Source organism: Talpa europaea (assembly GCF_964194135.1).
Source record: "Talpa europaea genome assembly, chromosome: 11".
Taxonomy (NCBI): Eukaryota; Metazoa; Chordata; class Mammalia; order Eulipotyphla; family Talpidae; genus Talpa; species Talpa europaea.
In genome coordinates this window covers 73,347,146-73,364,812 of record NC_140078.1, presented here as the reverse complement: position 1 = coordinate 73,364,812, position 17,667 = coordinate 73,347,146, and the positions used below count along the sequence as shown (strand labels likewise).

The following is a 17,667-nucleotide window of genomic DNA, read 5'->3' as shown; positions in this document are numbered from 1 at the left end:
ATCCTTGCTGCCTGGCCGCCTCACAGGGCGAGGGTCGGGGGTTAAATACAGAGCTCTTACTCTGGCTTAGGGATCATATTGTTCGCTATTGGAGATGGACCCTTTAGAATTATTCTGGTCAGGGAAAATGATATCACATTCTTTTAGTTAGAAAGAGTTATTAAATCCTCTCTAAACTGATCTATTCCATTATCAGTAGAAAATTGCTGTTATTTTTCTTTTACCTGTTTACTGAGAAACAATTCACAGACTAGAAGGCACACGTCTTAAATGTACAATTGAATGAATTTTTACACATGGATGTACCAATGAAACCACCACCCCAAGATCAAGATGTAGAACAATTCCCCACATCCCACACCCCAGAAAGTTCCTTCCTGTCCTCACCCTGCCCCCCTGCCCCCCCTTTCTATTGTCCCAGATTTGTTTCACAGATGCTGGAACTATATGGATGGAATCATATAGTGTAGAATCATCTGGATCTGTGTTTTTGTGATTCATCTATGTTGTTGTCTGTGTCAGAAGTTTATTTATTTTCATTGTTAAGTAGAACTCCATTGAATGTTACAGCTGTTTGTGCTGCTGGTGAGGACCTGGGTGGTTTCCAGTTTGTGATTATGAATAAAGCTGCTGTGAACACTCTATGATTGTCTTTGATGGACACACACACACATTTCTGCTGGTTTTAGACTAACGTGGACTAAACAAGAGGACCAGAACCTGCCTTGTTCATGATTCCATAGCAGAGCTTGGCCCTGTGAGAGCTGTGTCCTCATTAGTGATCAGGCCACCTTGGGAACAGGGCCACCCACCCGTTTCCCCAGGGGAGGCAGGCGGGAGCCACTCACCCTCACCCCGACGCCTGCCAGACTAACAGTTCCAGTTCTCTAGCCGAGTATGCATTTGCTGTTAGAGTTCTGACAAGCCCACTGCAGCCTACTGTCAGAGTGCCCAAATGTATGACCATGAACCCTCTTCTTATTTCTGTGTGTGCTACGCCTTCTTTGGGCCTCAAGGCATTACATATATCTGCCACTGCATGACAAACCTCCCTAAGATGCAGTGATTGATGGTTTGTCCTGATTCCGTGAGTCTGGAATTAGGTCAGGGCGAGTGTTCTGCTTGTGTGGCATTGGCTGGGTCACTTACTCAGCTGTGTTCACTGGTGGCACAGTTGTACTAGAACATCCAGGGTGACCCCTCACCCTCCAGGCCTCTTGCCCTGTGGCCACAAATGCTATTCAGTGGTCTAGCTTGATTTTTTTTCAGCAAGAAAGTAGAAAGGAGGTTGCCTGTCTTCTTAGGTCCTTGTGTCAGAAATCTCAAAACATCATTTCCTCTTCATTCTATTGATCAGAAAAGTCCAAGACTGTCTTAAGGGCACATTGAGGGGGTGCTGTGTTATTCTCCACCTTTTGAAGCACCATCCAGGCAGGGAAGGAGTTGAGTTTTGGAGACCACCTCTTTTTACTGCACAGGATAAGGTGAAGTTGAACTGGGTTCTTGCAGATCTTCTCTAGGACTTGAAAACTTCCAGCTAATATCTATTTAAATTTTCCTAAACAGAACCTTTAACTGCCACCAGGAATCATAATAAGTCAGAGAGTCTTTCAGACGCCATTCTTGGCTCTTCAGCAGAACCCCAGTTGTGCAACTCTGTGTATTAATTGTCTGTGCCCTCCTTTATTAATAGAGAGGACTGCTCTGGGATTGCAGGTTGGAAGTGGGCATTTCCCCACATTAAAGGAAATTATTACAGCTAGTTAGAAGGTGGCATCTTTACCCTACCATACTCTTGGCACTATGTGGGTAAATTAATTTAAGGGTCTCTTTTTGCCAAGACAGCATTAGTCTTGGGGTAAAATGCATTCCAAGGTCCAGATTGCAAAGTGGACTTTTGGAAGCCCAGCCAGTTGTTCTTCCTGTTTGAGCAGCTAGCGCAGATTGAGAAGGGCCTCGGAGGTTAGTGAGGCCCCAGAGGAAATGGGGGGGCTTGAAAGCTGAGCTGTTGGGGGAGAGCCAGGCCACCACACAGTCTTCCTGGCCCCTCCTTGGCTGCAGTTTGTGCTGCGTGGTCTTGGCCTCTGGAGGTGGCGTCAGGAAGGAGCTGGAACAGCCTGTCGCCAAGGGTCTCACAAACACTAGGCTTTCCTGGTGACCAGACTTTCCTCAGCTTCAGGTCCCCTTCTGCATGTTTAGGGGGTTTTGTGCAGTCCCCTCAAGGATGCTGATGATGGTTCTGTGCATTCCTTGCAAATGGGCATGCTGGCTCACGCAAGCATGCTAGCGCAGGCGTCCTAGTTCATGTTGTGTTAAGTTTCATGGTAGAGGTAATGACAGAAAGGAATCTCATCGAGTCAGCGAAGATGCTTTCAACCTCACACTATCCAAAAAAAGCAGCAGCAAACCCAAGACTCATTTTAAACCAAACCAGAGGTTTTCACACTTTAACTTAAAACATCATCTGCTTGGCCTCACCCCAGGGTTTCTTATTCAGGAGAACTGGGTGGGGCCTGAGAATGATTTTTAATGTGTTCCCAGGTAATGTTGATATTGCAGGTGCAGGGACCACACTTTGAGGTCCACTGACTTACCGAGGGAATGTTTATCTCACCTATGAGAGGTTTGGAGGCAGCAGTTGATGTTAGATTGGTTACTCACTGGCATCAGCCAGGATGTTCTTTTCATCTCTCCTCTCTCCTGCCCTCCTTGTCTCAGCTCTGCCTGGCCCAGGGATCACATACAGATCAAATGACACTGAGAGGAAGAAGGGCTGTGGGTTTTCTCTTCATTGTGTTTAAGAAACAACAAGAAGTTTTCTCTTACCCTGATATTTGAGATCATCTGGAGCTGAGTCACAGCTTCTGGATTATCCCTCTACACAGTCAAACCTGCTTGGAAAGGGCATCCAGGAGCCAGAACTCAGAGGGTCCCCCCATACTCTGTCATTTCCACGTGAAATTTCCTTTCATATTTCCATGACTTCTTCCCAAATCTGGCGTGGATCCTTTCCTCGCCTTGCTTTACATCGTTTCCTGCAAAGAACTGTGAAAGTGTTTTGCTCAGTAGCCCTTTAAATTCCCTCCCGGAAGTTTAGGAAATACAGGAGAAGGAGCCTGTGTATGCAGCTGGCTAGGTTTGCCTTTCCCTCCCATCATGTCAACCTTGGTCCACTGCAGGGAGAGAGCTCTGGGTGGGGAGTGTTCCTGCGGTCTGATTGCCCCCTTCCATTGCCCCACGTGCCCCGGAGTCCTCGCTGAGCGCCGGCCTCTTCCTTTGTGCAGATCCTGCAGGCCCTGGGGAAGTCCTACCACCCTGGCTGTTTCCGCTGTGTCATCTGCAATGAGTGTTTGGATGGGGTGCCCTTCACTGTGGATTCAGAGAATAAAATCTACTGTGTCCGGGATTACCACAAGTAAGGAGGATGGGGCAGATGGGGGACTTTGCGAGTAGGCTGGGCTGCTGGGACTGTTAGCCCATGTCTTAATGGTTATGGGAGGCCACTTCATTGCCAGTGCAGACAGGGTCTGACTAGAGAATCATGTTTACAGAAAAAAACAGAATAAAAACCCTGTAATCTGATTCCTCAGGAGCAATTGGCCAAGCCCTGTGGCTCCAACTTTACCTGACTTCACGTTGATTCAGCTGGTCACCTTCTCTCCCAGAGAGTGGGCCAGAGTGAGGGGCAGGAGGTGGCGCAGGCCAGAGAGGAAGGCTCTGGGCTGGTACAGGCATGAGTCTTGTCCTGGCCTGGCCTCCCAGAAACTGTGCAGTACTCATGTTGCTGCTTCTCTGCTCTTCCCCCAGGGTGCTGGCCCCCAAGTGTGCAGCCTGTGGGCTTCCCATCCTTCCACCCGAGGTAAGATGCCTTTCAGACCTGCTCCTGGGTGTTGTAAGACATGCACATTGCTCAGGAGTCACTTACACAAGATTCGTGTCCTGTCCTTACACCTTTAAAGAAATCTTCCTGACATCTCAACTCTGAGCTAAGTAGTGTTGTCACCATGAAGCTCCTTTCTCATCCTCTGTCTGTTCCAGCCTGCTGCCCTTCTTGTACCCTGTTGGTTCTATAATCAGGTCAAACTCTCCCAATTGGTGTTAATTCCTAGATTAGAAGGCAAGCAGAAAGCTTCTCTTTTATTCATTTCTTAAGAAATAAATGTCTACATAGGTGTTTCGTTCAGAGTTGACTCAGAAGGTAGGATTGCTGTTCCTCCCATTTCCTCTCTTGTCGGCTAAATGGGTCCTGTTTCTACATGTGCTTCCTGCTCCTTTTTCTCTGTTCCTGTCCTCAGGCCACCTGCTTGTTACCGCCCCTCCCGCCCCTGCCCCCGGCATGTGGCGCCTGTGGGCCCCTAACTGACCCCTGGTGCTTACTTTCTTTCCCTGCAGGGCTCAGACGAGACCATCCGCGTCGTGTCCATGGACAGAGACTACCACGTGGAGTGTTACCACTGCGAGGTAGGCCCTCCCTGCCAGTCCTGAGGCTGGCACAGAAGCCCTAGAGAGTGGTGCTCCTGCTTGACTGGGGCATGGGGCTGCCCTCCAGAGCAAATGGAGGAAAAGTTGTGAACCCTCATTTGGGAGGGAGGTGGCAAGGATGTAGATGTTTGGGGTTTTAAGGTTTTTACTGTTTCCTCCACATTCATAACTGCCAAGTGTCAAGTTATCACAGCTGCGCTCCTGACGCTGTGCACTGGGAGGTCGAGGGCTGCATGGGGTTCAGATCCTGTTGGGGGTCAGGCTGTCAGTCAGGTGTGTGATTTGGGGAATAGACTCCCTCCAACTACAGCTTGTAGGTGTTCCTCTGCCAGGAAGCCCTTTCTCAGCTGAATCCTAGAAGTCATGATAAACCTTCTTTGGAAATAGGCGTGTCACTGGTTGGTGTGCAGGTGGCTGGGGGCCCCTTCTCTGGCCCATGTCACACCCCAGGTCAAAGGTGCCACCATTGCCCCAAGACCATCCAACAAGCCCACTCTTGTCAGGGGTGCCTGTGAGACACAGCTGGAATTATGTGGATTCACATAATTATGGCAGCTTTATTTTGTGAAGCTCTTGTGGGGGTGGGAGGGGGTGTGGTTGAGAACAGTTTGATCCCACTGCCCGCACCCCAGAAACAGGTGGGAGTGACTGTTGATGGTACCCCAGGGGCCTGAAGGAAAGGTGAAGACGCTTTGCTCGGTGACATTTTCCACACATTGTGGGGCAGCGCCAGCCTGTAGCAACAGGGGACAGAGTCAAGTCATGTGTGTGATTTTATTTTCTAACAGCCACTTAAAAAAGGTAAAAAGAAAAGGTGGGATTAGTTTTGTGATATTTTATTTCACTCAATATATCCAAAATGTTACCATTTCAGCATACAGTCAATATAAAATCTTTTTCAGGGGATATTTTCCATCTTCATTTTGAGCTAAGTCCTGGCGACCTGCTGCGTGTTCACACTGCCCTTCCCTCTCAGCCCTGACCGTCCTGCTTCAGCTTCTGGAGAAGGACAGGTGGCAGTGGGCAGGGCAGTGGCTGCGTGTATCTGCCCCTGCAGAGCCACAGCACACCCTCTGCTGGCTCCTGGGGCTGGGGCCTGCCTGTTGGTCTTGTCTGCTTGCATTTCTACCCCGGCACCTTTGCCTCCCCCAGGACTGCGGCCTGGAGCTCAATGATGAGGACGGGCACCGCTGCTACCCCCTGGAGGACCACCTGTTCTGTCATTCCTGCCACGTCCAGAGGCTGGAGCAGGGCCCCGCCCCCGCTGCCCTCCACCAGCGCCACTTCTGACCAGAGCCTTCTAGACGCACCGCCCGGGAAACCAGAGTTGCACAGCGGAAATCTACCCGTTCACTCCAGTGGTCTCCAGAGGGGAGTTTGGGTGTGGGGGAGGCTGGCAAGGGGCCCCTTCCCTGTGACCACAGAGGTGAACCCCGCCCTCTGGTATGTGTATTTTCCAAGTGCCTTTCTCCGCTGCCACTCCATCGGATCACTCAGGAAGATCTCCAGCAAGTGCGCGGCACATGGCCGGAGATTGCATCAGAGCACCGAGTGAACCCTGCTCTCTGTTCTGGGAACAGCTCACGTTCAGAGGAGGGGAGGCTTGCGCTGAGGATTTCACAATGTCCTCTGAAGCGGTATCAGCTGCTCATAGAGTCTACCCCCTTCCTCCCCTTTAGGAAAATACCTGTACCCAAGCTCCCCACCCTCCAACACCATGATTTAAGACTTCCTTCCACTCCAGAGCTTCAATCCTTATGTAGAATGGGCTGCAATTCTTAATTGCATTACTGCAGGAAGGAAGTTCTAGCATGTTCTCTGTGTCTTAGGAAAAATTTACTCAAAACCAAAGGCAGGGTTTGAAATAAGTGAGACAGGGCTTCCTCCTTGTACACTGACAGCATTCTGTGTCTGCTTGTGAATCTTCACTCCCTTAGAGGCAGCCTGAGGGCTAACAGAGATTGCCCCTATTTTAGCAATGTGTGCTTTGGGACAAGAACTTGGTGCAGGCACCGGGTTTTTTTGCCCACCTGTTTGCATCTTCCCCCTGCTCCCCTTCCGGGAGCTCTCTGGAGTCTGTGACTTTGGAGTCCTCTTGCTAAGGCAAGTCTCAGGATCTTCTGTGGGGACATCTTGTGTGCCTGTTTTAGCTTACTTTAATGGGCTTTGGGGAAGTCCTGCCTACATGCTGAGAGCTAGCCCCTTGTAAATGAGGAGAGTTTGTGTGTGTGAGAGAGATCTCTAAGCCAGCTTGGGAGGGAGTACCTCAGGGTAAGTTATTATACTCATGTCACAGGTTTCTCTCTTGCCCAATTCTTGGCACAAGCATTTTGTTTGAAGAGACCGATACAAGGTACACAGCTTTTATCTGTTTTTTTCTTTTTGAAAAAAATTGTTTCCCTCCACTTTCAGTCTTCCACACGCAAAAAATACCTCACAGACAAGAGCTTCACCAAATCACAGATTCAGCAGGAATTTGGCCATCACACTGGACTCAGATACCTTCTTGGTGTTTTAGGAATCTCTGGCTTTACACAGGCCAGACTCCAGCAGTTCAGGGCACTGTAATCTCTTACTAAAGGTCAGTGGGGAATAGATCCAGTTGAAATTGGGTGCCATTGCCTTATGCATTTCATCAGCTTCTCCCCAGGTGGCCTGGGCTGAGGGAGGGCCACAGAGTGGCGAGGCTGCCTTTGCACTGAGGCAGAATCTACCCTGTGTGTCGTACTCCTGAGATCAATATCCGTTGGTATTTGAATGAGAAGAAGGTATTAAAAAACAAAAGTTGGCCACCATTTGCCCTTCTCAGCCTGTGGGGAGGGTCCCAGAGCCTTGCTGCAGTGAGTGGGGGGCATTTCACTGCTGCCAGCTAGGCATAAAATGGCACCTGGCATGTTCTCCGTGTCCTCACCTCCTACCCTCAGCAAAGGAACTGGCTGCCGGGCGCTCCCATGCTTGGTCAGTGGAACCCAAGGCACAGGAGACTCACAAACTTGACACTGGTCCCAGCTCCACTTCTAGGCCACGTTTTGCCTCATTTGGTAGCCATTGCCTGTAGCAGTACAGAATTGGCATTGCTAATTGTCTTTTCCATTTTTATTAAATATATTCTGTTGGAATCCTTTGGCCAGATGATTCTTCAGCTTGGGCTGCAGAGTTTTGTTGGTTCCTTTAAAGGGCTGAAGACCCTAAAATCCGTGAGTGCAGGAGACTAGAGACGTGAGCCCTGGGCTTGCCCCCTCTCTTAGCAAGTCACTAGCCCATTTTTGGCAAGGCTGGTGGGCAAGTGAAGCCAGCCAATATATCTTGACCTGTCTTTGCCATCCTAGGAATGTTTCCAACTTTGCTCACACACCTTTACTCAGGTCAGACAGAGTGAAGAAAATTGCCTTGGAACCATCGTCAGAAGTAGCAGGGATTTGTTTGAAAATTCAGTAACTAATTGGTTTTAAAATCCGTGATTCATTTTTTAAATGAAAAACATTTCATTTAAAGTTTTGAAAATGAATTTTTTAATTTAAAATGATTCAGCTGTCTCTGCAAATCTGGCTTTTTATATTATTGAAGATCATTATTAATTTTCCAGACACCCAAGAAACCCAAGCAGCAGCTTCTCTTGTTATCAGCATAACAGGAGGGGACACCAGGTAGGAATCATGCAGTTTTTATCTCCTCCTCAGGCGTTTGCACAAAAGCCATGAAAAACTCTCCACTACCTGGTATTTTAAACTTTCTATAAGTTATTAGTCAAATAGAACTGTTATGGGATTGTATTTATAGGTACCTAGAAAGAAAATACAAGCACCTGGCAGACCAGGGTGAGTCAGTTTGTTTTAAAATTTAGAGCAAATAGCCTTTCCCTAGTTCTTTTAGACAACTCTTGGACTCTATAGAACATGAAGAGAATTAGGAATAGCCTGATTCCAGACCCAGCCTCTTCCCTGGCCTCATTTGCCCTTTAGTTTTTTCTTGTGTCTCCTTCCCTTCCTCACCCTCCCCAGTTAGAAACATTAAAAAGCTGCCTAGGTGGTCTGAGAAAAGCCAAAAACCCTGTTTGGCTTGCTACCTCAGGACTCTCTCTACCCCAACTCCTCCCTCTCACCCTCCCTCCCTCTATCTCTCTCTCCTTTTTATTCCCCATCTGTTAGAGAGTGATGCATTCCTCCATGGTTAATGCTAGAGTGAAAGCCTTCAGTGGAGTCAGTGAGGTTCTGCCATCTTGTCCTGGTGGCCGATGGGATAATTGAGAGTTCTCGTCATCTGCAGGTGCTGCCTTGTTTCCATGGCCTTGAGTCAACTTAAACAATGAAAAAACAGTGTTAGGATTTGAGACAATAGTACCGTTGACCGTTGAACAACAGGGGTTTGAACTGTGCAGGCCCACTCACGTGTGGATTCGCTCTGTCCCAGGTTCTGCATCCTCAGATTCAGCTGACCAACATCATTGTTGATGACCCCAAGGATGCAGAGCCATGGAGAGGGAGGTCCCACTCTTAGGGACTCGAACATTCTCCGGGAGGGGGTGTGTATCGTGAAGCCAACCTCCCGCAGATACCAAGGGGCAACTTTAGTTAAGTTTGGGTGAGTCAAGATTATATATGAATTTTTGACTTTGAGGGTTCAGTTGACCCCAGTTGTTCAAAGGTCAGCTGTATTTGGAACTCAAAGTCCTTTGCAGCTGTGTTTGTATGCCATTTTCCACGCTTGAGAACACGATCGCCACGATGGCTGCTGGTACCCCTATGAAGAATGTGCAGATTGGACCCCGAGCCGCTCTTGCTTGATGCACTTGTTAGCCAAATTCTTTGTAGTCTCTCTTGTGACAGGAATAAGTCCTAATTTCTCAGTTACTATTGAAAGTAACCCTTTAAAAACGTAGGAACAAGGGAGTAAATATCTATTGTTCTGAGCCAGAACTGGACAGGAGTGGGAAATTTCCATATAGTGTGTGAAAATTTCACTGTTCAGAGAAATTATTTTCCCCATCTCTTCTTTTACTATAAAATCATTCAAAATTTTATCATCAACTTTTTCAAACTATGTGATTATCAATTCAAAATTTTAACTTCCTATAAAAGTATTCAGAATATTATGACAATAAAACTGCTTCAATCTGTAGCTGATTAAAGTGTCCAACATAATGATGTTTCCTGCGTCTTTGTGTGTGAGTAAGCAGGTGGTCCCTTTGCTAACTGGATTTGGTCTTTTAGAGAGATGGATTCCTAAAGGAACACATAGGTATCAGAACTGAAGGGGCTGGGATTTTACCCTACTTGCAGACTAATACGCTAGCATGACATGGTTTCATGGATTCTGGCAGATGAAAATGACAATTGCAAAGAAATAGTGTCATGCAAGGAAACATGCTGTTGATGGATGTGTATATTGGCTTAAGGTTTTTGGAGGGCAATTTGAAAATATGTACCAAGTCTTTAGAAAATGTCCATGAAATGGGTCTTTAAAAGCCCACCTGATAACATCAGAAACAATTCAACACGGTTTTATTTTTTTTAAGTTAAAGTGACAACCCAAGTTTGTTTATTTATTTAAGTTGAAGTGACAACCCAACCAAGGGACAATACTTAAAACATCTAGTTCTCTACTGGGTTATCCTCACATAATACGGAATGACCTTAAATCGCAGACAAAAACGAAGGGGACAAATGAAAACATGAGTTCTGATACCCAAATTTGGGAAAGCGCTTGTTAAGTATATCCACAGTTAAAAGTGTGGAAGGAAAGGCATAAGGGAAAAAAAAATGTTAAAGATTTCGGAACGGTAATTCGCATTACTTTTATCCTAGAAATTTCCTGTACTTTATAGATTTTCCATAATTTCCTCGGATGAACAGTTTATAGTGGCGAGATGAACGATCAGAAGGACTGGTAGACACCGCGCGGGTGTCCCGGGTTCTAGTCCCGGTTCCGCCGCAGACGTGTCAGGCCTCCTCAGGCGCCAATACAACGCGGCGCAGTAGACTAGACTTCCTGGGGTCGTCTTGACTGTGAAAACGCCCTGTTTTAAGGTTTCCTGTTGGGATCTGGGGCCCGAGTTCTTCTGGCGCCCGGACCTCCGAGTTAGGGCTGTGGGCCCCGGCCAGGCGCGCAGCCGCACTGCAGCGCGCCCTTGGCCGGGGTCAGCGCTGCGCCCACCGCGGGCTGGACCGGGGTCGCGGCTCCAGAGGCCGCGACCCTTGCCCCTAAACGCGCTTTCCTGTCACGCGGTAGGTCACCTCCGGACACGGGCACTCTGAAGCGGACACAACCCCCACGTCACACTGCCACCTTTCCAGGGGTTTTCCTACATGCACTCCATTTCCATAGACTCCTCATGTGCCGCCTCCGTGGGACGCTTTGCTCTTGACAACCACCTCACCAAATGTCAGGATCCAAGTACAACTTAAAAGATGACATTTTGGGCAAAGTAGCGTTAAAACTCTAGGAGTTTAACCGTCACGCTCTAGCCATAGTGCTTTCCAACACACTAACGCCAAGCCCGAACGTGGCAAAAAAAAGGGGGGGAAAAAAAAAGTACGCCTCGAGCCAGCCAGGAGTCGAACCTAGAATCTTCTGATCCGTAGTCAGACGCGTTATCCATTGCGCCACTGGCCCCGTACTGCTAGAGACCGCGCTGCCACACAGGTCATGTCTTACGCAACTTCACAGTCGCGCACAGAAGCCTTGCATTTCCGCCCCGGCGGCGTCGGCCCACAGGTCCCCGCGCTCGGTCTCTTCCCCAGCCAACGCGCTCCGCCAATCCTCAGCGGCTACGTCACGGCGCTCCGCGGCGCCCTCCAAGCCATCGCCTCAGGCCCCTCCCATCGCGTGCTCCAGCGCGCGCACTAAGTTTGTCCACGGCCGCCTCCCGTTCGCCATCGAACAGGGCGGGGCGGGGAAAGAGGCGGGGCAGGGCCCGGCGCTGCGGCCGCCGAGCCTGGGTGACCGGTAGCGCCGTAGCGGAGGTGGCGGCGCGGCGCGGCGCGGGGCGGGGCGGGGAGCGAGGAGGCCCGAGGAGGTGGTGCACGATGGCGGCGACGACCTACGGGCAGCTGAAGCTGTGAGTCCCCCGGGCTGGAGGTCGTTGGCCGAAAGGGCGTGAGGGCGGCAGGTGCGGCCGCCGGCCTGGGGACGGCTCCGGAGCCCGCGGCGCCGGGCGGGTGCGGGAGCCTCGCGCGTGGCCCGTCCGGGTTCTTGTGGGTCGCGGCCGCCCCAAGGCCACGCCCGGATCGCCACAGGCCGGGGAGCGACGGCCTCCCGGTGTGTCTCCGCGCCCGGGCGGGACAGCGACGCTGCGGCCGGCTCCGCGAGCAGGGTGGGCATTTGGTTGCAGCCCCCAGGACACGCGTTCCCCACTTTTCTTTCTTTCTTTTTTTTTGGAGAGATGACAGCTCAGTGTATCCTTATAGCTTATTAGGGAAAGATGGAAATGTCTTCCCCCTCCCACTTCCCTTATTTAATGAGCCTGTATAGCACCACTTTAGACTCCAAACCCCAATTGACAGAGCGCTCTCTCTCTCTCTCTCTCTCTCTCTCTCTGGGCATCGAAGTCTTTAAGATGCAGGCCAAAAAAATGTAAGAAACAGGCATTCAATACTGTTAAAATCTTGAAAGACTTACTTGCCTTTAACTTTTATACAGCTGCAGTATAAAGCTGGAGAGATTTGGCATTGCAGCTTGACTTTAAGATAAAGCCAAGTTTTTGAGGCTTTGAGAAATAGACTCTGGTTGTTAGAATTGTAAATTAGTTATTTGTAGAGTTTTTGGCTTGTTCTGGGTAAATAAAAGCATGCATTTCCTTAGCATTACCGTCGTGCCCTACACTTTTCTCGGCTCTGAGTAACTCGGTTCTACTCAGTTTATTTGTTGGACACTTTCTCTCTAGACTGAAAGGCCAGTGGCTGTAGTCTGACTGTGTCTTTGACAGCAGAAGCAGTTGTGTGATTTTTTTGAGGAGCTTACCCATTCCTAAATAAGTTCATTTTAGTCTATGTGCTGCAGAAGCTAGCACCGTAAATAAGTTAAAATATCTTGGCCTTTAGTCCTAGCTATCACATTTCCTTTTGCAGGCATCGAAGGACAGCAGAATGTGGCCTTGTGCACTTTCTGTGTTCCCCAGAATGTCAAGCCCACTTAACTTTCTGGAAGGTTCAGTTTAAATTTGGGTTGCAAGATTGGGAATGAAGTCATCTACATCAAATACTTTGGGGAAAAACTGATAATGTTTTCTTAGCTCACTCCCTTTGCAACTTCTGTTCACTGTAATTTTCTTTGAAAACTCAACTATTCATTTCCCTCCACATTTTCCTTGCCAAGTTTCCTTATTCTCTCACAGTTGCTCTTTGCAAGGTGATCACCTTGTTGGTGAATGAGTTCAGGAAAGTGTCTTTGACTAGAGTACTGGCCAGGCCAGTGTCACGTGTGCTTTGCTGGCTCATTAGGCTATTGCTGTCTATCTGATAGCCACTAAAGGGTTTAATACGATCCTACACCAGGTCTCAAATGTGTTTAAACAATATGGAACCTTGGCTTAATGCAGCTTAGCGTTAGGTTACAAAATGCAATTGAATTTTCCTGTGGCAAAGATTGAATGGGATGGAGAACTTGAGAGTTATGATTGTTTATGAGCTGCCAAAGAAGCCCTAAATTTACCATTGGGGGAGGGGGTTGGGCTCTCAATCCCTAAAAGAGAAGAAAAGTTGCCCTTAAGTGATGAGGCTGATACTTTTGTATTGATTTTTGTGAGTTGTGGAAACTGTTTGGATGAGAGAGTAAATCAGGGGTTGTGTAAAACTCATTGTCTAATTTTTGAGTCCTTAATTTTTTCTCTGGAAAAGTTTTTGAGTGCCTGTGTAAATGTGAAGATACAACTTTTCTTGCAGCTTTTTCTGTACTAAGGAGTTTGTGAGTTATAGGCTTTGCTCCTTTTGCTTCTTTTTGGTCCTTCCTGCTCTTTGGCTCAAGGTTTTTAAATGCTGTTCAAAGTTTTTAAATATGGCCTCCCACCTAATGAGTATTCTTTTTTTACCTGCATTTGCATGTGGAAGAGTTTCTGACCTATATCAGAATTAGTAGGATATAAGAGATATCCTACACATAAAGATGTGCTTTTAAAAATATCCATAAGAGGGCCTCCCCGGTGGCGCAGTGGTTGAGCGCTGGGTTGCGAAGCTGCCCGCAGCCCCTGCAGCACTGGTTCTATCCCCGGCCACTGGGCGAGGGTCCCACATGGTGCACAGACCTCTCCTGCCACCTGCTGCTCCCCCCAGCAGTGTACTTCCTTGTTCTGTTCCCCGCTCTGGCTCTGGTGAAATCTCTCACCCTCCCACGTTTCTGACTGTACCCAGTGCTTGTATAAATAAATAAATAAATAAATAAATAAATAAATCTTAAAAAAAATATATCCATAAGAGATAGCTTATTGCAAAAGTATGACTGCTGGGTATTTAAATATTGAAGTGCTTGGGATTTTAAATAATTTGTTCTATATTATGTCATATATTTTCTCCAGCCCATCTTTGCCCTACTCTGAAGTTCACCTTCCTAATGCCCTGATTTAATTTTCTGCTCCCCTGCACAGTCTCGGTTCCCTCTGATTGACCTAAAGGTTGAAATCCCCACTTCTTACTCATCTGTTTCCTAGCTTCTTCACAATCTGACACCGAACTTTATTTCACATAACTGCCCAAGGATTCCCCTGCCCTGCCTTCTACCAGACTTGGCCACCATCTTCTGGCATCAAAACTTGGGCTTACTTTGATCCTTCCATCCAGAATGCAGTCTTCCTGTTCCCCCTCTTTATATGCTGATCACATCCTCAGTATTTTTTGAGCCACTTACTTTGCCACCTAGAAATGATAAAATCATTGTATGTACTTTGTTTCTCCAACTAGGTTGCAAACATGTGGAATATATTAGAAACATCTTAACATTTATTTCTTCTCCAGTCCTCCTCAGTATCTAGCACAAAGCCTTTTCAGAGCAGATTCCAGTGAATCACCTGCATAAAGAAAAAGAAGTGCAGGGGCCTCCCTGGTGGCAGAGGTGGTTGAGTGCCGCACTGTGAAACTGTCCACAGCCTCTGCAGAGCGGGTTTGATCCCAGCTGGCCGGCTGGCCTGTGAGAATCTCACATGGTGCAGCAGACCTCTCCTGTCTCGCCCCGCTGCTCTCCTCAGCAGTGTATTTCGTCAGTCTGTCTGTTCCCCCGCTCTGTCTCTGGTGAATCTTCTCACCTTCCTGTGTATCTGGCCTGTACCCCGGTTCTTGTATAAATAAATATATCTTAAAAAAAAAAAAGAAAAAGAAGTGCAGAACACCTACCAGTACTTCATAAAGAACACAGTCTGGGGTAATTTGGAATCTTTTGAAGTAGCAGCAGCTTAAGTCTTTTCATGTACATTATTATCTTTTCATTCCTTCTGTGAGGTCATAGGTTGATATATATCCTCTGTCATTGTTGAAGATAAGGAAATAACTGACTTTGGTCCCATATTCAGGTCATATAGCCAAGCCATGGCGGGACTGGCCTTGAAACACCACAGGCCAGGCTCAGAGGTCAATGATCTTTCCATTACACTGCATTAGATTACCTGTTTTTCTTTTATCAGATTGCTCTAGCCTTTATCTCACATATGTCTGGTGTAAAAATGAGTCACCTATAATTGAAAAGTTGACATGAACCTGTGGATTTTTACTATGCAAAATAGGATCATGATTCAGAATTTAAACATCCATACTTTTAAAAACATCCATAGTTTTAAATATCCTACTTTGTGACTTCTTTTTTTCTTTTTTAATCATTTGTGTAAGCATGGATAATGTCAGATAGTGATAGATTTTAAATTACGAAATGATTGCAACAGAAATGCATTACTGGAGATATCAGAGTATGTTCTTTGTCTTTAAAAAAATCAGCTGAAAAAGGTGTAAGATGGGAATTGCTTTAGGTAGTGAATCAGGCTGCTGCTTGATTCACCGTTTTGTCTGTTAGTAAGTTATCTTTGTTGTTAAAAGATGGTCATAGCTGTGAGATCCGTCTGACAGATTTGATGTAACCCTGAGAACAGATATAAACTAAGCTGCACTGTGATAAAGACATATGTAGTCTGTCTAGTACAGTGAGCATTCACATTATTCACATAGCTCTCTTCAAGGAAGGATGGAAAGAAGCTAAAATTTAGTGTCATAAATGTAGGCCCAGATGCAATAGACTTGTATCTAGGACTTTGGATGGGGGGTTCAGTTTAGAAAGTCCAGGTTAGTAGTAGTCTGCATTAGGTCACTTGATGTGCTTGTTTTATTTTTTAAGTCCAAAAGAAGTTTAATAACATGTATACCTCCTGTATCCATGGGAGAGAACCAGCAAAACTGAGTCACTTGCTATATGGCTTTAGACACCATCTTAAGTAGCTTAGTTAGAACAAGAGGGACTTTAGGGTGGGAAAGTAAGGGGACTGTCAGGGAGTTTACCTAGGAAGGCGGTGCTTGTTTTAAAAGCTTTTTCCAGAGCCCCACATTATATTTACTAAGTGAAATTTCTGGAGGTGGGGTCTAGGAATCCAAAAGTTTAACCAGATGTCCTGGTAGTTCTTATGTACCCTAAAGGGGTATTTTAGGGCTTGGTGATGCTGAGTGAGTATAGAGCATGTTGGTAGAAGAGCATTCTTTGTAGGGCCTGAGGTTCTGGAAGATTGTGCTCTTGGGAGCTCCAGATTAGGGGACTGTTAGGCCTGGTCCCATGAAGGAGTGTGGTTGTTGGAGAGAATGGGTTTTAGGATGTACAGAGAGTAGGAAGCAGATGGAACCTAGAGATTTTGTAGAAGAGGATGAAATTAAAGTGAACTGACTTCCTAGAAATATAAGCTGGGGTTGGGATTGTGTTAGGTTCCGGGGTAGTCAGAGATGAAACCGGGCCGTAGGAGAGTGCCCAAGGAGTAACCCAGTGAGCAGAGACTGCTGGACCTAAAGGAGGATTGGTGATCTAGGATGGCTGTAGTAGGATCAGAAGAATCTTTTTTACTATCTGAATTTTTACTTGTTGATAGCCAAAATAGATGCTAACCAGTCACGAGAACATTGTTATTTATGCTAAGGTTAAGAAATAAGGAACTATCTTGGCCTAATAAAATTAAAGACTTTCCATTAAAAATGGTTTGTAAGGAGTTTATCATGTAGGAATACCAGGCATCAGAAAATTCAGTTGAGGAAAACATCTCATTCCTCAGTGCCAGGAAGGTTAAGTGTTTTATCTTTATGCACGTGCCTGCTTGTGGGAGTGTTTTGACCAAGCATTAATGTGAAGGTTATTTCATTCAAGGGGGGGGGGGGGGATTTAATCTCAGTGCTAGTTTTCTGTTGCTGCTGTTCCAAATCACCATAAACTTAGAGACATAACACAAATGTATTGTCTCACAGTTTCTGTTGGTTCTACACGAGTCTTACTGGGTTAAAATTAAGATGTCAGCATTGTTAGCAGGGCTACATGCCACTCTGGTTCAGTTACCCGAAATCGTTCATGGTCTGAAAATGTTACATACCAAAGCTATTTTGAGAGAGAGAGAGACATATACCATGTTTACACGTTCACCTTTTATTACAATTATATTAATATAACATTATAACAATTAATAATGTGTTATAATGGTTCTTTTTTATTATTGTTGTTGTGAATCTCTTACTATGCCTAACTTATAAATTAGACTTTTCACAGATAAGCATGTATAAGGGAAAAAAATAGTATATATAAGATTGGATACTGTGTGCAGTTTGGGGCATCCCATGGGGGTCTTGGAATTTATCTCCTGTAGATATGGGTGACTGCTGTATAAGAATGTTCATAGAGCCTTTATGCATAACATTCCAAGTGGATGCAACCCAAATGCCTATCAACAAGTAAATGGATAGATCCACAAGTGAGTTGTGATATATTACAATGGAATACTATTCAACAATCAAAAAGAATGAGCTATTATATTTAGCTAGCAGTGGTGACTGCCATATTTGAAGCAAATTTGTCTTATTTGTTGCATTTTGCATCATTTGTTAAAATTTAATTTTTATTCCCAGGGCATATCCCATCCCCCTACTGAGGGAACAAGCCTTATATTAAGTTAGTAAAAGGATAAGTTATATTTGGTTAATTAAGGGGTTGATTATCCCTTGAAGAACTTACAGTAAAAAAATGATT

General features: G+C 46.4%; 2 protein-coding genes across 3 annotated transcripts in view; both read left to right on the top strand.

The window, feature by feature from the left end:
• LIMD1 (LIM domain containing 1) overlaps positions 1 to 5,905 on the top strand; it is a gene marked incomplete at its 5' end in the record, with an annotated part of 45,470 nt that extends 39,565 nt beyond the window's left edge. For both annotated transcript variants that reach the window (XM_084247502.1, XM_084247501.1), the window contains 4 exons: positions 3,285 to 3,415; positions 3,808 to 3,859; positions 4,393 to 4,461; positions 5,635 to 5,905. In XM_084247502.1, the coding sequence (XP_084103628.1) occupies positions 3,285 to 3,415; positions 3,808 to 3,859; positions 4,393 to 4,461; positions 5,635 to 5,772 (390 nt within the window). In that variant the 3' untranslated portion in view covers positions 5,773 to 5,905. The remainder of the gene's footprint in view (positions 1 to 3,284; positions 3,416 to 3,807; positions 3,860 to 4,392; positions 4,462 to 5,634) is intronic.
• Positions 5,906 to 11,507: 5,602 nt separating this feature from the next.
• Positions 11,508 to 17,667, top strand: part of SACM1L (SAC1 like phosphatidylinositide phosphatase) — a gene marked incomplete at both ends in the record, with an annotated part of 39,172 nt that continues 33,012 nt past the window's right edge. The window contains one exon of the mRNA XM_084248388.1: positions 11,508 to 11,539. Coding sequence (XP_084104514.1) covers positions 11,508 to 11,539 — 32 coding nt within the window. The remainder of the gene's footprint in view (positions 11,540 to 17,667) is intronic.